Raw genomic sequence first — 24,182 nt, 5'->3', positions numbered from 1 at the left:
ATAAGTATGCAGTGTCATAACTACATCTCTGACATTTATCACAAACCAAACCGTTTGAAAATCAGTTGAAAATTGAGCAAGTTATAAAGTACATGTACCACTACCAACACAATGTTATGGGTGAGCGAGCTGACTGTGGCAAGATGGCCGCCAGTGTGGACATTCGACTCCATTGGCCAGCAGCGCGGACGAGACATCTAGTGTTCTATATATATATATATGACGTAGCCTACATGAAATAGAACCAAACGCCATTAGACAATTGAGCCTCTTCTCCAACCTCTCATTGATAAGTTTCATGTTATCTGCATAGTGTGTGCCTCAACTTTCTCTCCTGTAACAATTTTCAGGGTGTTTGTTGTTTACGTCATTCCTGAAACAGTTTTTACATGTTCTAGTATTTTCGGGTTATTTTGTTATCTGCAGTTTTATGATGACAATATGATGGTCTACACAGCCATGCCTGGTCTGTTCATATACCTACATTGAAATATGGTGATAAGTTTGTTTGTTATTTTGCATGCTTTCACCTTCTAAATTTGCCATATTTATTTTACTTACTTTATAACAGGGACGGATCCAGTGTCTGGAGTAGTTACCTTGGTAACTACTACAAATATATCCGTAACCTGGAAAGCTGCAAGTGGCCAAGTGGATTATTACTCTGTGCTGCTGACCAGAGCTGGCCAGTTGGTCGAAAATAAGACCCATCTGAGCAACACAACGCTTGATGTCTTGTTTGAGAACCTGAATCCAGGGACACTGTACGGTATCAAAGTCTGCACAAAGAGTGGCGAGTTCGCTTGCGTGGCCACTGAGAATGCAACTTGTGAGTCAATTTATTCCATATTTGAAATTAGCTATGAAGTCTCAGTTCTGCAACTATAATAGAAGGACCTAAAGTTTTGTCCTTTTTTTCATGAACTTAAGGTTTAATGTCTGAACTGACTTTGTACGTATATACTGTATATATGTGTTCCCTTTTAGCTTCCTGTTGTAATCCTTTGAACTCTTAAGTCAATAAAGTGGGAGTCTAAATAGTTGTACTCAAGTAAACGTTTAATCAACATGATTCATTCAAATTTTAAGAGTCCAATCTGTGGCGTTCTCCCTTCACATTTTCATACGTGGATTTGTGTTCAATGAACCCCCTCGCGAGTGAGGTTCAGTTTGGAGGCTGTCCCGCAACGCATTTCTGAAAACATGGATTATATCTTTGTTTTTTTCTTTATATCTCGTTTTGTACAGTTCCAAACCCTCCAGGTCCTTTGACAGTAGAGTCCCAGACTACCGACTCCATCAACATGAGTTGGTCTTCACCTGAATACGGGAAGACTGGTCAATACAACTTCTCAGTGTCCTACCTGAACCGTACTGAACTCACGGGAAACAGCTGGCTTCTTCTGGGGGACCTCCAGTCAGGGACACTGTATAACATCACTGTGGTAACAGTTGGCCCACTAGGCTACCAGAGCACAATGGTGTCGACATTTAATTCTACCAGTAAGTGAACCTGCAAACTCGTCATTACAGAGTAAATGAGTGAGATTTAAAGAGTGCAATTGATCATTAATTTAACTTTTAATCAAATGATACAGATGAATGAAGGAAAACTCCATCGATATGGAGCTCCAATCAAGCTCCATATTGCATGCTTATATATTATTCAGAGCAGATAAATAAATAAATAAATGTATTGAAACGCACACGTATAACAATATTTCTTTAACTTGTGTTGACTATTAAGGAACACCATCCATGGTCATCCAAACAAAACATATGATATAAGTAGACTATATCTACTTTACATTCTTTAACATTGTTCAATGTTTGCAGGACCGCATCCTGTGAGTGATTTAAGACAGACTGGAATTGCTCCCAGTTCTGTGGTCTTGATGTGGTCTCAGCGAGAGCTCCAATCTGGCTACTCCTACTTGGTGCACGTCTCCAACTCTACTGACAACTCTACTGACTCTAATGACAAAGCTTTCGAAAGCCCGCACAATATCTCCGGTCTTGCGTCCGGGGGCAACTATACTTGTACTGTTACCACGCAAACAAGCGACGGCACCGAGACTCTTTACCCCGAAACAACGGCCTGTTATACACGTATGTTCCTCCATGTCTAAAACGATACAGTATAATTCGTAACGCAAAGCTTATTTGTATTTTTTATTGTGTCTAGTGTTCTATATATACTGTATCTATGGGCTACGCCGTCTAGGCTTCGCCTTCAAACATTCTGTCCTTGTGTCTGCAGAGCCCTATGCTGTGGGTACCATACAAGCTAACACCCACAACACAACCGCCATTGGCCTGAGCTGGGAGAGACCACAGATATATCGGGACACCTACAAATACAGGATTGAAGCGAGTGGCTGCACCTCCCGTAATGTTACAGTTGTAAATGAACTGGCAGAGATGGAAGAACTTGGACCTGGAGCCAAATGCCAGTTTTGCGTTCTGACCATCTCAGAGGCAGGCATCGAGGGAGAAGCCCGGTGCACTTGTCAATACACCAGTATGTGCCAGCCCTCTCCTCCCATATTGGTTTATTTGCTAGGGCCAGTACACATTACAACATTTCAGTAAATGTGTCAGAGTACACCGGGAAGGCTAGTTTATGTCCTATGCCTAACCTGGCTGTGTGCCAAACGAGATGGGACCCCCGTTATAAGTATTTTATTAGCCTTTACTCCTCATTAACAAAACGGCAATATCGATTTTTAGATGATTAATAAGTATTATGGATACATTCGCCTACCAGCCTATCCAGTAGACAATTTGTTATGCTGATCTATGCATCATCACAGAGGGTCAGCTTGGACATGGCTTGCATTTGCTAATCAACATCACACCTGATCCTTTTTAGGTACACTTAATAATCATCTACAAATGTGTATCCATTTTTGTTAATGATATGTTTATCATTAATTAGGGCTTATAAAGGAATGTTTTGTTAGTGATTACTAAATTAACTAGAGGCTTATGAATGGGTCATGACGTATGACGTTTTTATCTAGTTTTACCCAATGTTCTTGTGATCTCTCTCTGTGCTCGCTCCGCCTCACACAGAACCGGAGCAGGTCCACCCTACCGTGTCCAACCTAGGCCTCAACAACACCATCCTGGTGTCCTGGGCAATCCCTACAGGAGCTGTGGAGCACTATTATGTCTATCTGAACAGCAGTGACCTGCTAACAGCAACCCCTCCCTTACTTGATACCTTATCCTACAAGTTCTCCGACCTCTTGCCCGGGCTTGAGTATTCGGCCACGGTGATTACAAGCAGTGGGCCCTTCAACACAACCTCCAGGGTGATCACCAATGGCACTTGTAAGTGTGAATACATGATGGCTTTGCAGAGGCATGCATGTGTTGTTGTTTGTGGCTTCATTTATTCAATGTAATGATTAGTTTAAATCAACTTGGATACAATTTATGTTTTTCTTCCAGTGCCGAACCCACCTGGAGCGATTGAACCCCTGACAAAAAGCAACAGCTCCATTGAGATTCGATGGCAGCACGCCCATCTCAGGACAGACTCTTGGTTTTATGTGGTGACTTATGTCCAATCAAACCAAACCAAATGGAATTCCACCAATAGCAACAATTATACATTTTCACACTTGGACTCCGGAACAACCTACAACATTTCCGTAGCTACAGTGGGGCCATTGATGCTAAGGAGCGGCAGTGTTTCCACCTCAATTACCACAAGTAAGGATTTCAATCCACGCACACAATGAAATGATAACAAGCACACTCAAACCTGGCAAGTAATATGGCTGTTTTTGTTCTTAATTGAATAGGACCAGAGCCTGTCCATTCCCTCCATGCCGACCCAGAAGAAGAGACCGCCTTGCTTACATGGGACGAGCCTTTTGTTTACAGACCAAGCTATCGCTACTTGGTAAGATGGTCTAGGCCTGGAAAAATAAACAAAACTGAAACAGACAAGAAGGAACTTAACGTGACTGGACTGGATCCTGGCAGCCCCTACAATTACAGTGTGACCACAGTGACTTTGGATGGAACTGAATCTGATGCTGTGGATCTTTCCTATTGCACAAGTATGTCCATTAAAGTGTGTATTTTGTGTTTATTTCAAGCATAAGTGATATTTCATGATTATTTTACAAATAACCAGTTTTCAGCTTCTAAGTGATTTCATTCATCTGAACCCTAATCGTATTTATACAATATGCAGTTAATGTCAGAGATAATTGTGGTTTAACTAACACTCAAACAAAGCAATATTTCACCCATTGAGCCTCCTTTTGAAAAAAATATATTGTTAATAATTGAATACTGTATGTCAGTTTATGCACATATTCAATAGTCGGTAAGTACGTAATAATAAGCCAAATAATCTTAGTGGGTGAAATATTGTTTTAAGGTAAATTGAGTATAATATTCTGTGTTAATGATGCTGTCCTTGGAGTTGCTTGTGTCACGCAGAGCTTTCCTCTTTAGGATCCACAGGAAACGACCCACAAGCACTAATTTATCTACATCTCTGTTCTGGTGTTGTAGAAGCCAGCTCGGTGCAATACCTCACATGTTCAAGTCCGAATGGAACCGAAGCCCAAAGCCACATCATCTTGAATTGGACCCGACCAAAAGGCATGAGTTCTGTCTTCAAATTAGGCCATCACCAGTACCAAGACGACAATGATAGAACTACTTGGAACCTAACGGATAGTTGCAGCACTAACTGTACATACACCATCCCCGACCTGAAGTACTATACAGCATACCAAGTGATCATGCAGACACTGAGCTGTGGAAGCCCCAGCAATCCCGTACTTCGAAAATGCATCACTGGCATCACAGGTAGGATATGCATCTTTAGTGTTACGTTTCATTGGCAATACTATTGGAGCGAGAGAGGGGGTGAGAAAGGATATTTTTACAGAGCATTTCACTCACTAATATCTACAGATGCCACCACAAATTACAGCCTCTTACCTAGAGCATCTTTTAAGCTATTTATTGAGTTGATTAATGGGTATAATTATATTCAATCATATTGCATCATGGCTTGTTAATCAATTCTCTTCTTTTTTTTCAAGATCCTATCATCCCACCAGACCATGAATCATTTGTGCAAGTGACTGGGAGTGCCCATGACAGGTTTACCTTAAACATTAAGCCCCAGATGCTTGACTCCACCACTGGCCCAATAACATATTACGGGGTGCTCCTGACCGACAACCTCAACGGTGGGTTTTGGCTTATCCTCTTAAACTGTTTATGGTATGCACAGGCTAATGCACTGCACTTTAATGTCACACATTATTCTGAATGATGATCTAATTGTTGGTCATAGTAGATCAGATGTGTATTTCAATGTCAACGACAATGTTGTGAATGTCATTACGTTTTCTAGGTCAATTGGTGGTGCAGCGCATTCAGATTGCTACGGTTAGGGGTTTGATTCACACTGGGAAACCATGCTAGGAATGTATGCACTTTGGTTGTGGCATAGCGGCATATATTGTATGACTTCATTCCAGTTGGATAAGGCAGTGGTTCCTTGCTGGGGGTGAGGGGTGTGACCTCTAGGGTGGACACAAAGGAACTACATAGGGGGAAGTAGGGCAACGTCCAAAAAAAGCTAGTAGAAACTAGCTAAATAAAGTGGAATGGCCCTCTTAATTTCTCTAGACCGGAAAGTAAAACGTTTGGGAAACAATGGCATAACATTTGCATTTAGATTTAGGGCATTTAGCAGACAATTTTATCCAAATCGACTTACAATTGTAAGTACATTTGTCAGAAAAAAAGAGAAACAACAATATAGCGCTATCAGTACAGTAAATATGTTCATAGAAACAAGTGCCGAGCACTTACAATTGCTAGGTTAAAGTGTAAGGTGTATTTTCATTTCATTTTCAGAGGTGTATATTCTTTGTCTACTCTTTGTCTATCCTGTAGGCATGGATTCATCTAAACTCAAACAGTTCTTGAACAAAACCCATCAAGACTGGCGCGCAGGCAGAACATCTACATACCTGGCAACAGTGAAAGAAAACCTCAGCCCAGTTCGGATTGGAGATAACTCAAGATATATAAGAGAAGTCAGCGATCTGCTGATTGAGATAGGGGACGGTGGAACTTGGAAAGGATATACCAATGGTGCACTGAAAGCCAATCACAAATATCGGTATGGACAGGGACACATTTTCCAAAAAGGAATGTATATATATATATATATATATATATATATATATATATATATATATATATATATATATATATATTATAACTAGGAGTATAGGTATCCTTGTTATAATTAATAGCTTGTATAACATATATATCTCTATCTCAAGAATAAATGTAAGACTTTTTTCTTTTCACCTTGTACTGTGGCTGATGAAAAAGTAAAAAAAAATTGCTTTTGGTTTCATCTCAGGTTTGCTGTCGTGTTATTTACCTGGCTGAATGTGTCGGGCGGTATTGTGAATTCCCAGTTATCACTGGTCACAATAACTGACTTCTATACTATAGTTGTCATACTGCCTCAGGACCCAGGTTTGTCTTATTCTAGCCACTAAAGCCTTTAGCCATACCATTTACTGAGAGAGAAATGCAGTGAAACCTTGTGAATACCCTTTGTCCTCTCAATCTCCTTCACCTCTAAAGTTGTCATTGGCACGGCTGTTGGGGCCTCGCTGGGAGTCTTTTGTGTCCTCTTCATCATCACCATTGGCTTCATCGTCTATTGGAAGAAGTATGTTCACTATTCCCTTAGAGAATCGATTATATTAACAAGACCCCGAGACTCAAAAGTACTAATCTGTGACTGCTCTGTTTTAAATAGAATGAATAAGAAAGAATGTTCGGACATCCAGATCAATTCAATTAGGTGAGGTTTTACTCCTTTTCCTCTTTCTTTATCCAACTATAATCATATATATTTCAATATCATTCATTCATGGCCCTTTCTGCTTCCCCGAACAGTAGGCAGAAAGTGTGAGTACCAATCATTCCTCCTACATATACCCAAAATTTAATTATGAGAGCCCTTTGTATTTGAATGAGTAAAGTCCTCTACATGAGCTATGAGCGCAGGAGCAGCAGTGAAATGAAGGGTCTGATCTCTGGTTATGAACAGAAACATCTCTGTGCACGTGGAGGACTATGAGGCCTATTACAGAAAGCAGAAGGCAGACTCTAACTGTGGCTTCGCTGAGGAGTTTGAGGTAAGCCACCAGGCTTCATGTAACTATGAATGTTATAAAAAAAACACGTTCTTATTGTGGCTGTGTGTACCGTACTGCCGTCATGGCAACACATTTTGCATTTTACCTACACACATGAACCTAGCAAACTTAAGGCCTAGGCTTAATTTACGCTGCTAAACAAGCACAGATAAACATGTTGGCGCTTGTGAGTATACATGTGTGTATGTTTCTGTCTGTCTCCAAGGACCTGAAGCCTGTAGGCACCGCCCAGCCGAGGAATAGTGCTTTGTCGCTGGAAAACAAGACCAAGAACCGCTACAACAACGTACTTCCATGTAAGATGATCCCCATGCTCTGGAATCACCCTTCTGCCAAAACTAACTTTAAGTCTGGACTCGACTCGCTGGGCCAGAAGTAACATTTCGTCATGTCAAACTGTTATCACCACATCACATCTCCTAATTCCTCATCATACTTTGTTTATTTACCCTTGGACATAAATGAGACTCCAAACAATGATCATAATCCATATAACAATCATAACTGTTGGAAATAGTGAACATTTTACAGAATTCAGAATGACATAGTTATATACCTAATGTAACAACTTGAAAGAACAACCTTTATACGACAGATCTATTTCTGATTCTCATTTCTATCAATTCATTCATTCCTCTTAGATGACTCGTCTAGGGTGAAACTCTCTATACAGGGGAGTCCATTTGACGACTACATCAATGCTAGCTACATGCCGGTGCGTACTCACTCTCTTCTTAACCATCTCCATGCCTACTTCTTTTCTTTTAACTCTCTACATCATCACATGGCCACACGTAATGTTAAGACTGCTGCTGAAAACATGAGGCATGTTACAGAGTAACTGAACACTTGTAAGTCCAGAACTACTGGTGGAATCGCTGGTTATGGTGATTGCACTGTCTGAATGCGTTGGATACTATAATATGCAAAAACCACACTTGGGTGGTGACTGATCACCATTGGCATTTCAATGTGTTTAATGTGCAATGTGTTTTCTGCAACCCCTGTAGTTTCACTACTTAGTTTTCTGGTAACTCTTTAACAAACAGAGGGTGAATTATGATGATATGTTTTAAGCAATGTTTATTGGGAAAAAACACAAACAGGGTTTCAACTCCAAGAAGGAGTACATTGGAGCCCAGGGTCCTCTGCCCGGAACCGTCAACGAGTTCTGGCGGATGATCTGGGAGAAGAACATCCAGACGCTGGTCATGCTGACACGCTGTAACGAGCAGGGACGGGTCAGTACCAAGTAGAATGGACTGACAGAGACACACACACACACACACACACACACACACACACACACACACACACACACACACACGTATGTAATGGTCTTCTCTGATTCTCCTCATAGGTGAAATGTGAGAAATACTGGCCTGAGGACTCCAAGCACTTTGGGAACAACACTGTGACAATGACATCGGAAATTGTGCTTGAAGACTGGACTATCAGGGACTTTGACATTAAAAATGTAAGATGAAATCTATGTCACTGCGAATCATAATTTGCTCTGACACAATAACTGTGTATACATTTGTATATATCTATGCTGCCTCTGTATATGTGTTTCTGACTCTCCATGTGTCTCTGCATGCATCTGTATTTGTGTGTGTGTGTGTGTGTGTGTGTTACCCTGGCAGGTTAAAACAGCAGAGACTCGTTCTGTACGGCACTTCCACTTCACGGCTTGGCCGGATCACGGTGTTCCAGGGAGCACTGAGCTGCTCATCAACTTCAGACACCTGGTCAGAGAGCACATGGACCAGTACTCGGCAAACTCCCCCACTGTCGTGCACTGCAGGTACTGTCACACACACACACACACACACACACACACACACACACACACACACACACACACACACGCACATGTGTACATATGCAGAGATAGAGATGCATACACAAAGGTACACAAAAAAACGCACACACAAAGGTGCAGATTAATTAGGCCCTGATTAATAGATGCCGTGCTTGAACAGAATTGACGTAATTAAGGCCCTCGCGGAGGGTTCATATAGTTATTTGTCATATGTCGCACCCCTTTGACATTGGGAAGCTCCGTGAGCAGAGTGTGCGAATGGAACATCAACCGCATCGCTATGGCAAAACGACAGCTATAAATGGCAGGGTTGCGTTACCAGAAAGTATGCTTAAGACTGTCACTTTGACTTTCTGTCTGTTCTCCCAGTGCTGGTGTGGGTCGCACAGGCACCTTCATAGCCATCGACAGGCTGATCTTCCAGATTGAGAGGGAGAGTGTCGTTGATGTGTTTGGCACCATCCATGACTTGCGTATGCACAGAACGCTAATGGTACAAACAGAGGTAGGTCACTGCACACCAAGACACATTTTACTCATTGTTTCCTTTAATAGAAACTTTATTGTTGACTGATTCAGTGTTCATTGATGCCACAGGATCAGTATGTGTTCTTGAACCAGTGTGCAATGGACATCATCAGATCCAGAACTGGAACCAATGTGGACCTGATCTACCAAAACACTGATGCTATGTGTCTTTACGAAAATATTGAACCAAGAAAAAATGTACCAAATCATTACCACAATGCATAGACCTGGGAAACGGTTCTCACTCTTCTGCGCTCTTCTAAGATAGACATTTTAATTTATTTTTATATGCAGCTTTTTATAATTGTTTTATTGTAATTTGTCTGTTGTCGATGAAAACACTGTACATGTTTATTATATAATGATGATATGATATGGTGATCTTTTTATTTTGGATAGGTCTTTTATGCTTTTTATATTTTTTTATCTTTATGTTTGGTCAAGTAATGTTTTGTGGAAGATGTATTGGTTTGTTTGTTTTATTTTCATGTTTTATAGCTTAGATTTAGACCTAGAATGTGAATATTACTAATATTACCACAATGATAATAACCAGGAACTCTGGCTTGCTTTAGAAAGTCACATTCACTCTTTTTTGCACTTTCTACCCTCCTACAACCAATAGGTGGCACACTTTTATCATTTTTACGTAGAAAATGTAATCTCCCCTGAAAATGATAACGTATTTGTGTATTTTAATGTTATTTGCTGAGCTTGCACTGGATGCATTTCTGATACTGTACAACCTTTTTTACATATGACGTGTGAATATTTTGTAATGAAAGTGTTGAAAGAGAATATGAAAAAAAAATACATTTATGAAAATATTCTTCCCTACTCTATGTATATCTTGAAGGACTAGGCTGGGGTAAATTTGTGTGTACTCAAATAAGATGTGACTTTTCTCCTCCTCACAAGGATAGCGACCCCATAAAACTAGACCAATTGTGTAAAATAGGTGCCTTATTGTCAATGCCGATTCATATATTCTGAGGAAGAAGGAGGACGCTGACTAAATGAAACAACATGGCATCAAAGGTAAGCGCCTAACTGCCATTTAAAAACACCCGTGAGTGGAAGAGAAAGACCATGTCACTTTTGGTTGATTTATTGGAAATGTAGTTAAACAATATTTTGACACCGACCTTGACTTTATGGTTGGTCTTAAAAACAACTCAGGTACTGAAGCAATGCATCAGCCATATATGGAGTCTGTCAATGTCAAGCCTACTGTATGTGGGACCGAGAGGTCCCTTCCGCATCCTGTTAGTCCCCTTTGCTCTGTACTGTACATACATGCGTAAGAGAATAATGTAACGACGTGATGTCACTTCCTGCTGCATATCTTATCTACTGTATCTATTCCTGCGAATGCTGCAGAAATGAAACCCCCAGGAGGATCCCAAACTTCTATTTTCAGCTCCTAAAGCACAGGGTTTTCCATGAGGCGGTCTGGCTGTAAGCGTCAGCAATTGCTTATCTTCTAGACTGTCCTGATTTACGCCTATTTGTGTTTTGTTGTACAATGTTGGATAATGTAGGCCTACTAGTTATGTTTTGGAAAATGTGTTAAGCAATGGAAAACCAAAGTTTAGTTATTTACTATTTCAATCTACTGAATTATGTTTTAGTACCACTTAACCCATAATAAAGCAATCATTTTGTTGTGATGCATCACCAATTTGTCGGAGGAAATTGTATTCCATATGTTATTATGCTCTATATACTTTCTTTATTATTTTTTACCAACTCCTATAATAAGAAGAAAATGGGTGATCAGGAAAGAAGAAAGAGAGGAACACAATGTCAGGAATAGATGGCCTTCTGCAGGAGCGATGTGGAACACCTGCATTATTCAACCAGTCTGACTGTTATGGACAGATAAGTGCACCCTCAAAGAATAAATAAATAATAGGAGATTTCTGAATCTTAGACCTAACGGTCGAGACAAAGACATGCTGCAGTTTTTTAAAGGCCTAATTTGCCAGGAACAGACAGAGGCTGCTTCAAAGATTTTTTTAGCAGTAATTATGAATTCTGCTTGCCTGCCAGTCATAATATTGGATTAATAGAATAGCTTAGAATGTACATTCCACATTGCACACAAAAATGCATTATATATAGCTGCAAACATTGATAAAACAGAGTGGCTAATCAAATGACCAGGCAACAATATTCATATAATTGATTACTTTGTTGTGAGTATTGGCATATAGGCCAATAATATGCATATATCATTTTTTTTGACAGCGTCACAGGATTGATGTCAGTGGAAACTAAAGAGCATTGAATGATTGGGAAAGAAACCTATGATTTATAGGCCTATTATAAGAATTGTGAGCCCCATTAAGTAGGCATTAAAAGAGTACATGGTGATTATGTAGTAAACCTCAAACAGTGACACACTGTTGACACTGGAGGCGCCAAAACCTCCAGGAACCCATTCCAACTTGACTGCTCCTCCGTCCAGACGTCTGCATCACACAGTACGTTGACTGGTCCTCCTCTGCCGACTGGCTGCCAGTCGAGCTATCCAGAGAGCCACGGCAAGGAAGCTGTCGTAGAGAGTAGCGGATTCTGGGTTGCTACGTGGAAAATAGGTCTTAAACAGCTTCATGTGCACGACCGATCACGACAAAAAGTAAGTCTGTGTAATGGTATTGATATGATTGTACATCGGCAACATGGCGTAAACAGAATAGCTCTTTTGAGTGAATATTACCGTTAGTTGCTTTTGTGCTAAAACTACGTGCTAGCTTACGTTGGTTAGCAACGTATAAATAGCATTATGTAATTTCTTCATTTGTGAGATCAAGCCCACTGCTGAATTTGACTAATAAACAACATTCTGACATTTGGATAGTCAGCTCAGTGTTTATGAAAAGATAATTGATCTACCTTACTCGTTATGTGGTCACTGGGGTCGCTAGTACCCGACAAGCTAAAGTCTTCCACGATAGCAAGTTAGTAGGCTGAGAGAGGATCCTGAATTGTAGCGTTATCCCGGTCCGCTGCAACGCAATTTCCCGTCTCATACTTCGATGATCTGAGTACGCAAGGGAACATTACCTGGAGCAAGAATTATTATAACATGAGATGAATAACAACAACAATAACAGAAAGGAAAATATATTTTTGGTTTTAACGTAATATTTGACGGGGCAATATCCTAAACTTGCAACTAAAACGGATATCCTCTATTAAAAGTCCCTCCCGCTCTGTCGCCCATGTAGATGAAGGTCCCGCCCTCTTTCTCGCCAGTAACGCTAGTTTGGAGCATCCCCTTCCAGGCGTTCCGTCGTGAGATGAGAACGCCTGGGAACGACGTTAGCAAGTTAGCGGAACGGATGCCCCATGCGGTGTTTCATTGCCTGTCACTTGTTAGCATATTAACGATTTTCTACATAAAGGTGGCATGTGACAGAAAACTACGGATTGTGTCTGGTAAAGCTTAATATACCTCGGCTGTAGCAACCTTGGAATGCTAGGATGGATGAGACATGCCATATACACGAATTACAACACGGGTTTACAAACCATTACCACGTAATAATCCGTACCAAGCTCTGAAAACCTATTGGGTTATGCATTTTGAATGCCGTTTATTGTTGTCATAACAGTTATATGTTGATGGCACTTATTGAACTATAAGGTGGACGGTGGGTGTAAGACATATTCAACCACTATAACGTGCGTAATCACGCAGTATAGGCCAAGTCATATTTGCAACAGCTGTATGTTTTAGTTTTGGGCGTACCCTCTTATGAACAACCAGTGGTGGCTGATGATAAGCACGCTTACTTTTACTTATTTTAAGCCTATATTTCTTAGCTACTGTTGAAAAACAATATTGTGTTTACTGAACAATCCCAACACCTTGTAGCTTTCTTCATGAGGCAATTCATTAGTCGAAATGTACTTGTCTGGTTGGACCAACTTCGAAATGGTGTTGACTTATATTTGTATTAAGTAAACAAATGAAGAACTGGATAACGGGTCAGTCAGAGTGTAGTCAAAGGATAACAATGAATGATGATGCAATCTTCTTTGTCTATGTCTGTGTATGGAAATTATGGCATTCAAAGTTATGCTTATTTCTATAGTATAGACGTATTTTCCATCTTTCATATGGACTTTTGTAATGTTCTCTCATAAATGCATTCATGTCCTAAGGTCATTGTTGTAAGATGGTTTAGTATTGACCCAGTGCCTGCTGTGCCACTCTAATCCAATACAAAGCTTTGGCCTTTAAGTTGCACGTATATCGGACCATGCCATTTAATAGCATTGGCCCTTAAGCCTATCAAGTAGACTTGTGGCTTTTCATGGAAGGAATAAGTGTCTTAGTGAATGTGGAAAGTCCAAGATTATAGAGGACTATCATTTATTTTACCAGCAAGTGACCAACAGGTGTCTGAATGCTGAATTTGTAATGTATGCAGAACATGTGATTATTATATGACAAGCCTTGTGATCAAGGTCACATTGAAAATGAATGTCAAGATCTGGAATTATGGAGTTTGTATTGGTGAATCTCTTCTGTGGGGTCACAGGTATTTCTAATAAACCCATGCATATCAGAAGGCAGCCCAATGAAATTGAAGCGATGTCTGGCAAAAGCCTTTAATATAAACCTGTCTATAAGACGTTGTCCTCCTTACACAGTAGTACAATTGCGTAAAATACACTTCCCGTATCCTCCTTTACCCAGTTTTATGACTGGTAATGTGTTTCCTGAAATGACAGTATAGTAACATGGCAGTAGGACAGACTGGGATCTTCACTAAAGGAGTGTCTCTCTCCAGGGCTTTGATATATGGCTCAGTGCTGCGGCTATGCTCCTGTGCTCTTCAGGCTAGTGGGTAGGATGCTGTCTTTGTCTCTATCTCTCTCAGACCTCAAACAACACACTCCTACTGGCACATTGTGTAGTGCTCAGGGATGTGAGAGATTGTCTTTTTTTGGAGTTACCCATGGTATTAATATAATTGTATTATATTTCTTTCTCTTGGCTTTAAAGGTGAGTTATAGTTGACCTAGTTCATTCGACTGGTATGGTTAAGTAAATATAGGGTACCTGAATCTGATTGGTCATTATATCCACGTCATTTGTGTTTTGTGATGCTCTGTGAATAGGCTAAATGCCTACATTAATTTGTTTATTTTTTCTCCCTATTGTCATTTTTAATATGCTATCATGTAGGGCTGCAGTGGTCTGCTGAAATTCGACCAACTCTATGACCAATCGATTGGTCAATGTGAGAAAAGAAAGCAAATAAAAAACCTGCATGTTATGTCTAGATTTACTGAATCAATCCACTCATGGTCCCAGTCCGATTCGGTAAGCGAGCTTCAACGTAAAGCGTGTCACAGAAGAGCCACCGAGCACAGAGCAGAGGCCAGGCAGCGTGGCGTTTTAGAGAGACAGCATGTCGGAAGATTTGATTCTAGGTTTTGTTCTGTGTTGATTATAATGGGTCCCAATAGATGAGGCTGTGATGCATGCCAAAGTGCCAAGTCTGACATATCAAGCCTATCAGGTGTTAACTTTTTTTTTTCCACTTTTTTTTCATCGTATTTAAACCAGTTCGGACACACCAACAAGTTATTTGACATGGTGTAAAAAAGTGTGTAGGCGAGTTAATGTTCAGTCGGTAGACTAGCAGGCATCCCTACCCTGGGCGAGTTCAAAGTGTGAAAACTGGGGTAGTTTGACCTCCTGTCTTATGTGTTATAGTCTATTAAACCATACCATAAATATAACAGAAACAACAGCACTTTGAATATAATTTTTTATTCATTCATAATTATTATTTCTAACTCAGGCCAAAATGAAAATACATCAGTCCCTCATAAGTCTCTCCTGCCCCCGAGAATAATGGATTAAGAAGGGTTTTTTATGAAAGTAACACCAGCGTTTGTCCGACCAAGGAGAATTTGGTCGAACCAGTGCAAATTGACCAACCGACCAGAACCTATTATTATGGTACCCAGGCTTCCCCCAGATGAAATGGAGCCTATTTCATGCTGTGTTTCTTATGTTTGTTTCTACTTTACATGGAGGGTGCTGTACGTCTGCAGGCCTGTTAGTTATTCAGCTTGTCTTTCACTCAGACAGGCTGACCTCTCACCTCTGACCCCTGTCGCCTTTCTCTGAGCCAGGTGGTCATAGCCACTGTGTATTTATAGTAACTCTCTGGGGTGGTAGCCCCACCGGTGTTATTCTGCAACAGTTTGAAGAAAACCTTTTACACTTTTGCCTCTGCAATAGATATCCGCCTCTCACTCTCACTCCAAACCTAACAAAGGGACTGCCACTTGTGTAGGTGTGACCAATTTCACTCATGGCCTTTTGTTTTGAGTGTTCAGTAATAAACACAGTACATATCAAAGAATATATAATATTTGAGTTTTATCTCTGTAACCTGAATGTGCTGCTAATGCTATTAAGACAAAGAGGCTTTGAGATTGACTTAATAATCTGTTAATTCAGTAGAGGCAAAATGGTGAGCAACGGTTTCATGGTGTGTATTGTGTTTTACAGCCTTTGATGAAGAAATCTTGAGCTCTGTTAGACTGTGCATCTCTATTGCTTCACCATTCGATTTTATCCCCACAAGGCTATCATTGAAACCAGTGTATTGTAGGGTTTCAAATTGTTGGATGAATACAGTGTATCATTAGACTATTATTAGGCCCTGCCTGATAATTACGGTGCCGCGACAAACATCGATTTAATCAAGGCTAAGTAGTTACTAAGCACTTCCCTTGTCATGTTTTCTTCATTTCGTAAAAGCTGCTCTGTGGTAGTGTTGGTCGTGGTGGAGCTAGGGATTGTGTTAACGTCTGAGCCTGAATATTGAAATATAGAGATTTTTTCGGCAGGAAGGTATCCGAATTTCAATTCAACATCCTAATATTCTTTTTCTTTGTTTTAACAAATAAATGTAAATACAAAAAATATGGTAGGTGACAGGCTAGGTTACATTTCGTCAGAATATCACAGGGTTAAAATATACATCCAATGGCCATAATGGCCAAATAAGGGATGACTGAATTATTGTGTTAATGTTTGTGGAAGGGTGTGGTCCCCGTTGACAGTTAGCTCACATCAAAACCTCAGGTTGCACTGTATTGACAGTTTCTACATCACACACTCACAGGGACATGGCACCTGACTACTGTGTTTGCAAACAGAAATATAATGTATTATTTATGTCGCTTCCTTTTTCTTTATTTGTTGATTTGTGTATTCGTATAATACTTTTCAATTGTATGGCTATCGCTGTTTACCTTTTCTTCTGTGGTTGCTGATTTTCTGTCTCTCTCCTGTGTGTGTGATGTGTGTTTAAGTGGCCTTGTGAAAGGTGCTCTGGTCATGTGGTAACACACTAGTGACAGCAATGTGTTTTTGGTCAGGATTTCATGGTGGAACAAGAGGTACTTTCCCACAATCGGCAGGATTAAAGGTTTCCAGCCGGCACCTTTCAGTTTGGAGTTTGCATGTTCCCCTCCTTGTGTTGCCCCTGGGTTGCTAGTATAAATTGAATGCTGAGGAAGCTGCTGAAAAAAGAGACTTTGATGCTCTGCTTGACTTCCAAGGGTAAATAGAGGTTGAAATAAAATATAATACATGTGTCAGTGTTTCCCACAGACCAGGTAGCAATGTGTGGCGGATTTGTTGACGGGGGGGCGGCATTATCGTTAATAGAAAATGCGGATCATTTTCTTTCTCGTGTGTCTCGTTTTTCGCCCGTGCCTAAAACCGCCACTGCTTATAATGCTAAAGCCCAGTTCAGACCAAAGACTACTTGCAACTCGCAACTCCTTGCGACGAGACGGGCTGAGACGTTCTAAAAACTGGGCAGTTCACACTGCTGCACCGGACGGCGATTAGTTTTATTTTGGTTGAGAGTAGGCTAGAGTTGCTGTGTTTCGCCATTCTCCACTACTTCTGCATTGTAGTAATTCGCTGGAGCTTAGTTTGTTTAGATCCCGCTAGTTGGATACATTGCATTCTTTCGTAGTGGCGACTTCTCGACTCCAAGGGAAGCTCGGCTTCACCTAAAATTTCGAAAATTAAATGGTCAGATATATACTGTTGTTAACATTTCATTGATTAAAAATGTGTTAGAACACGTCCATCTCGAAGACGAGTCCGTTCAGAATCAGCTGCTTATCGCAGGTCGACTGACTCGATTTCCTTCTCATACTTACGTGTTTAATTTGCGTGTGTTTAGACAGATGGGCACGCGCACCAAGCATCACCCGCATTCATTCATTCTTTTAAACACTCACTCGCGGTAAAACTAGCCTATGTTTTCTCACGATCAAATACTCTTCAATCCTAAAAGTAATGGGCTTGTACACGATGTCTGGGTCAAGAACATATGTGTTTGCTGTACAATGTTTGCAGATGCATTGATTTAAAAGTAGGCCTACAACTTAACGCTGTATCAGCTGTTCTTTCCCAAATCATTTAACCAATCATTTACCCTAAAACTAGATTTTGTTTTGGAAGCCTGGAATATACTTTGCTCGAATGTATTATTGTTATTATTATTTTAACGCATGGCATAGCCTACTATACTTCATTCATGTTCATTCATGCAGCCCTATTCATACTACGTATGAATAATCTTTGACATCATAATTTAACATGCAAGTGTAGTGGTGCCTGGTTGCTGCGGGGGAAGATCAGCTTTGCGCCGGGTGCAAACTAGCAACGACACATGCGTCGGTGTAGAAAGTCAATTGCGCCGGGCGCAAGATAGGGCCCTTCTTCTGTTTGGCGCACATGGCTAATTTGCATACGTGCACAGCACTGTCGGAATGGGAACATGTCGGACTGGCAGCATTACGGGGGCGCGATTACGGGCTGGCGGAGTTACATTTAAAAAACGCGTTCAAGTAAAAATAAAAAAGAAAAGCGGAATCAATTTGTGGCGCTCGTTGTTCAATCTGTGGCGCAGCGCCACACATTGGCCTATGTGTGGGAAACACTGCGTGTAATCCATGGCAGCCCTTCCATTGAAAATGTGTGTAGGCTTGTTTCAACCAAACTTTACTCTCATAGACCTATTTAAATAATGTTTGGTTTGGTAAGGTTTGAACAAGTGGTAGATGATGAATCAATGAATCGCAATAAAATCTGCCTTGATAGTGGGATATAAACATAATTTTTTTTTTTTTTGGAGAGAGGTTTTCGATACACTTTTTTTTTTTTTTTACCTGCTTTTACTGTTTCAGAGCTAGTAAGATGCAAGATGCTTTGTTATTTGCCCATTGTGTAAAAATATGGACCAAATGGTGACTCTGTAGAGAGAAGTGCTGCTGCCCAACTATCATACTATCGCTTGGAAGACCTGTCTCTTCGGCAGGTATACACCGCTAGACACAATGGGATGGGAATCAGACCGGTGATCAAGCCTGTAAATCAGTGCATGATTTTCTGCTGAATATCTTTTAGAACTAAAAAAATAAATAGTTTCAGAGAGGGCTGCCAACTAATACATGGAACAGAACAAACCTGTTAGGGTTAGCGTTAGGGCAACTGACCAAGTTGCCAAGAGAGTCAGAATCTGCATGTGTCAACATCTGTTACGATCAAATTGGCATTCTCGGCAGTTGAAGGATAGTTATTTATATGGCCTTTCTATTGTTAACAGATTATTTGACTGTAATCGTCTGTATAGACTGAAAAGGTTTGTGGTCAGATAGATTATGGCCATTTCCACCAACCCTAGTTTAAACACAACTGGATTGGGAAGTTTATTTCCAGAATCCTTGTTGTGGACGTCTTTCCTAACCCTGATGACTCACAGTCTATGCACTTTGACAGGTAGAACCATAATTCAAGCAACCAGTTGTCCAGTTTTTATTTATTTCATAAATTCCAAACTTGAGGTTATTGAGGTCTTGAGGTTATTGTTATGAAAATGATGCATTGAATTTAAAGGGCACAATAGCATGGGTCAGCCTGCTAGCTTTCTTTAGCGTGGTAGCTAGAATGCATTATTATGCTGGCACATGGCCCATTAGTCGACTAACCTATTGACACGTGTATACAGGTACATCAAAGGTTTGCTATATAACATGCAGTACCATGCCTGCTCCCATGTCCGCTTCTTTGCTTGTATGCTGTCCGATATATTTGACCATTTATGCTTAGAGTAAATTAAGTTTCAATTATTTGATTAATATTAACAACAAAAAAAACACTACACTTTACAGACTAAGCTGTAAAGTGCTGTGGTAAACCCTGTTCAGGAAAAACTGAACAGGGTTAAACCAGGTTTAGTGCAGCTTCTCTGTACGTTGATGGCCTTGGAAATGGAACCGGATGTTCAGTTTTTCCTCAGCATTTGCTCAGCACAGCGTCTACCTTTGTCAAATAAATGAGACGTGAAGGGGAATTTTACCTTTGAGTAAACACCTATGACATAGGTACACTTCTGCATCAGTGATTCTGAGTATAGTCCGCTCAAAGTAAAACATTCAGCGACATCTGCTGCTCTATGATGTGAAGATGATGAAACAAACTAGTGTAATGGGCCAACTTTATAACTAATATATAATAAATTGCTGCTAGTAGTACCTGACCAAGCTAAACAAGCCTCTTTTAAAAAAAATCATATTCAAGGGTTAGGGTTAGAAAATAGCACAAACCCCAATGCCTTACGTTCAGCTACTTCCTTTCGGATGTCTATTGCTAGCAACCAACTAACGAACAAACAATGCTACGTGCTACACCCAGCTGGGCGCTGCTGAAGTGATTCCATCAAGCCAAGGGTTTTTAAAGATCATCGATGGGGATGTGGAACATGAAGGTGGAGGAGATGGCTGATGAGATACTTGACTTTAAAGGGCGGTGTTCCTTCAGAAGTCAAAGGAGAACCGTAATCAGGGCAATGTCTGTCGCCTCTGTCTGTGTTGAGCTGTTTTAGTATCTGGTTATTTGTGGCTTGGGTAACTTCTCTTATTTTGCTTAGGTTGATTCAGCTGTGAACCTCAATCTTACTCATTAATTAGAATCACTATTGTCTTAAGCATGTCTGGTAAACTGTGTGGTAATTTGGGGTTTTTGTTTTTGTTTTAAAGTCAAAGTTTCAAACATGGTGATATATGGCCATTTACTTCATATTCACTTTATCATATACAGAAATTATTCTGGCTCAGCCCTAACATTTGAATAGCCCAATCATAATTTCATTACATTTCTTTCACGAGAAAGGAAAATAATCATGACATGAGTACTAGGGCTGTCAAAAAAATCGAATATCTATATTTGTGCATTTTGTCAATGACGTGCATTACGTCAATAACAGGACAAACTAATACAACAAGACATAACTACTTGTATAGGTAGTTTATTTAAGTTTAAACATATTTGACAACATATTACCTACACAAAAATAAGTAAATGAACTAATGGCCAAGACCGCAGACCTCGCTCTTGCTAACAATAAACAAATGCTGAGTGCTGATCAAGAGTTTTGTGCAAGCAATTTAAGGTCCTGACTCTTGTCCCAAATATGGCAGGCTTCATTCAGTGATTGAAACAGATATAACATTAATTGAAGTGCAGTGCGCCCACCCACGCGGCTGCCGTGGGTGTGTTTTTCCACATTTTAATATTAATTTTCACCTTTGAATGTCTGTTTTTAAAAACTATTCAAATATATATTTGAATTTAGAATATTTGTTGACAGCCCTAATGAGTACTAATGGTTAATGAGAACATATTTCAACAAAACGTCAGTGCATGCCCTGTCAATCTCGGTTGAGGGATGGCAACACTTCTCAATGGCAGAGCAATGTAGGGATCAGAGAATTACTTTTTTGGGCTGGTTAGTTTTAAAATCCAGCTTTTTTCTGCTCTTTCTTTACAAGTCTCGAATCGAACCTACAGCAGCTTTAATGTATGTGATGCTAATATCTAGGCTAATATGGGAAGACATGTTGACCCAGAATATGACGTTGTTTGTTCCTAGTACCATGACTACAATGATCTGCCTCGATCAGCCCTTCATTTCCTAATGGGCTCTCAAATTACTGGACCTGCAGCCAGCCAGGATTGTAGCCTCATTTATGATGGCAACACTGCTTTATTACATTTTGGTCAATTATAACGTTTTAGACCTTTACTCTTCTTTCTCTTGCTGTTTGCATGCTGGCCCATTCTCCCACTCCATAAAATGTGTCCTCATCAGGACACAAAGACTTTGCTGATGTCTTAATTTACTGTGTTATTTTTTCTTTCACTTTAAAGTTTTCATAATGTTTCCTGCCTGATCCCTCACTCTATCTGATTCTCTCCCCGCCTCTCAGTACTGTCAGATCAGGGAATCTCTTTCAGTTCACTTCTTATTTAGGTTAGATGTACTCCAGGCCTTTCTCCTCGGCACTGCGGTGGGATTTAAAGGAACAGACTTATTCCCAGCTTCAAGCCTTGTCACTGCTCCCGCCTGAACACTTCCTCCTCGACTTGTGTTTGGACAAGTGACTCAGGCTACTCTATGTTGACACATAGGATTTCTTTGCCATGGAAATGCTAGTAAAGGTTCAAGAGACACGCCCTGCTGCTTGTTTCCATGCTTATTTATCATATTAATATGCAACAAACCATGAGTTCTTAGTGTAATTTGGGCTGGACTGAACAGCATCAAATCTACTTGATGAACTTAATTCTGTGATTGTCAACACAAAACATGAACAATGACGATCCCAGGAGCCAAGCGTTTATGCAATTAGGCATACTTAGCTACACAGGTTTAGCAAATCCCAAATATCAATAGACATGCCTCCTATCCCTCCTATGTTTAACCACACCCTAATCCTGTTTAACTGTTCCTTAGTGTGTCGGAGTCCTATGATGGAAATTTGCCTCTGGTCTTTAACACACAAGAAAAAGTGACATAACTGTGTGTGTGTGCAGCCGTGAGTTGCGTAAGATGACACTCTAAACCATAAAGGTATTGACTGTAAACACTGCTCACTCGACATAGACCACTATACTCTCTTGTTTCAAAGCCAAGTGTCGTTTATGAGCTGTCGTGGGTCTGTGGCACCCGGACTCTTCTTGTACAGTGGTCTGGTGTTGGGGGTAGAGTGTGCACGGATGTGAGTAGGGATGCACCGAAATTTTGGCCACCGAAAAATTTCGGCCGAAAATGGCCCAAAAGCGCGTTTTCGGCCGAAACACTTTTATCACTGAAACAACACGGCCGAAACAGGAAATTGTGATGACACAAACAAAAACCGCGGCCAGCACACGCTTGTCTGGATAAGCGCCTCTGCGCCAACATGTCTGCGGTGTGGGTATATTTCCATATATCTGAAAAAGACCCACGGATCAGCTACAACCTTGTTTTCATCCAAACGAGCCGTCTTTAGCGACGGCTCGCTATGCGACAGCTTCTATGAGCTGTCGGCTATCAGCCGCGAGTTTAGGGACCGTCCGCAAAGTGCCGACAGCTTCTATGAGCTGTCGGCTATCATCCGCAAGCTTAGGGACCGTCTGCAAAGTGCAAAACGGAAAACGGTGTTGTTGTTTTTTCAGTGCTAAATAAATATTTTTATACTTTTAATAATTGTAATTGATTTATTCTTTGAATTGCAATGCCTTGATTTTAGTGAAGTTAGTACACAGTCATAGCTATAAATGCAATGGTAGGCCTACTAATAATTGGCATAATAATTTATTTCGGTCTTTCGGTTTTCGGCCTTGGTTTCCTCATTTTCGGTTTTCGGTTTCGGCCAAGAATTTTCATTTCGGTGCATCCTTAGATGTGAGGCCACGTAAACAGTCTCGGTGTGGCTCCAGAGGGAGGTTGGCAGCTCCTTGGTGGGGTTCCCTGACGACAGTAGCCAAAACGGTGTCCCTCCTCCTCATCACAGTCCCTGGTGGTGTGACTAGAGAGGGGAGGGACAGACTCACAGACATCCAGGAGTCTATGTCTATCTATATATCCGAGGGGCTGCCAAGAACGATTGTTTGGACCATCGGTTATTCTGATGGGTTTTTGATTGTTCGGCACGGTAATTAATTTATCGTCACACTTCCAATTTTTTTTTTTCTCATGGCTTATTGACATTGGACATGGATGGAATTTGCTGGGATGGAAATAGCTTATGTACACACATTGTCTATTTTTCTGAGTAAATTTTCCTGTGGTATGTTGATTAATTTGGACCATCCTGTTTCTTTCTCTCTCCCTCTCTCTCTTCAGGTGAGATCGGCAGCTTCAACAGAGGCTTCTGGATGCTGTGCCTACCGTGGCTCAGGTGAAAGGTAAGTTGAGCTCTCACCTGGCCCCCTCTGTCCTGGCAGCATGAATAAAAACACAGAGCGGCCATTTATCCCGGACTGCTATGTTGACACTCACATGGCGAGCTTCAGTCATTTGCCTGGTAGGCATCGCAGCATACATTTAATTAGATACTAAGACCGCTACCTAATGCAAACAATATTATACCTTGATGTAAAGCGGAGCTGTCCTACAGAAATTACTAATTTGCATGGGCTAGATTATTATTGTTATTTATTTTTTCTCCAATGGCTGCTTCAGAATCTCTGAAGTTTATTTTGACTAGTTTCC

The 24,182-nt window shown here is 40.6% G+C and overlaps 2 protein-coding genes across 2 annotated transcripts in view; both read left to right on the top strand.

Annotated features, from left to right (window-relative positions):
- Positions 1 to 11,230, top strand: part of ptprjb.2 (protein tyrosine phosphatase receptor type Jb, tandem duplicate 2) — a 35,489-nt gene extending 24,259 nt beyond the window's left edge. Inside the window, exons 13-34 of the mRNA XM_084477656.1 lie at positions 572 to 829; positions 1,249 to 1,503; positions 1,837 to 2,109; positions 2,261 to 2,521; positions 3,076 to 3,336; positions 3,457 to 3,720; positions 3,813 to 4,073; positions 4,537 to 4,836; positions 5,076 to 5,225; positions 5,941 to 6,169; positions 6,419 to 6,537; positions 6,649 to 6,736; positions 6,827 to 6,871; positions 6,967 to 6,978; positions 7,121 to 7,208; positions 7,435 to 7,525; positions 7,871 to 7,944; positions 8,336 to 8,470; positions 8,590 to 8,706; positions 8,876 to 9,036; positions 9,424 to 9,559; positions 9,652 to 11,230. Coding sequence (XP_084333782.1) covers positions 572 to 829; positions 1,249 to 1,503; positions 1,837 to 2,109; positions 2,261 to 2,521; positions 3,076 to 3,336; positions 3,457 to 3,720; positions 3,813 to 4,073; positions 4,537 to 4,836; positions 5,076 to 5,225; positions 5,941 to 6,169; positions 6,419 to 6,537; positions 6,649 to 6,736; positions 6,827 to 6,871; positions 6,967 to 6,978; positions 7,121 to 7,208; positions 7,435 to 7,525; positions 7,871 to 7,944; positions 8,336 to 8,470; positions 8,590 to 8,706; positions 8,876 to 9,036; positions 9,424 to 9,559; positions 9,652 to 9,807 — 3,734 coding nt within the window. The 3' untranslated portion in view covers positions 9,808 to 11,230. The remainder of the gene's footprint in view (positions 1 to 571; positions 830 to 1,248; positions 1,504 to 1,836; positions 2,110 to 2,260; positions 2,522 to 3,075; positions 3,337 to 3,456; positions 3,721 to 3,812; positions 4,074 to 4,536; positions 4,837 to 5,075; positions 5,226 to 5,940; positions 6,170 to 6,418; positions 6,538 to 6,648; positions 6,737 to 6,826; positions 6,872 to 6,966; positions 6,979 to 7,120; positions 7,209 to 7,434; positions 7,526 to 7,870; positions 7,945 to 8,335; positions 8,471 to 8,589; positions 8,707 to 8,875; positions 9,037 to 9,423; positions 9,560 to 9,651) is intronic.
- An 860-nt stretch (positions 11,231 to 12,090) lies between these two features.
- osbpl5 (oxysterol binding protein-like 5) overlaps positions 12,091 to 24,182 on the top strand; it is a 48,281-nt gene continuing 36,189 nt past the window's right edge. The window contains exons 1-2 of the mRNA XM_084477589.1: positions 12,091 to 12,223; positions 23,814 to 23,875. The gene's annotated coding sequence lies outside the window, so the exon portion shown is untranslated. The remainder of the gene's footprint in view (positions 12,224 to 23,813; positions 23,876 to 24,182) is intronic.

This window comes from Micromesistius poutassou (genome assembly GCF_964030765.1).
Source record: "Micromesistius poutassou genome assembly, chromosome: 13".
Taxonomy (NCBI): Eukaryota; Metazoa; Chordata; class Actinopteri; order Gadiformes; family Gadidae; genus Micromesistius; species Micromesistius poutassou.
The sequence above is the reverse complement of the archived record's forward strand: the minus strand, read 5'-3'. Positions and strand labels throughout refer to the sequence as shown.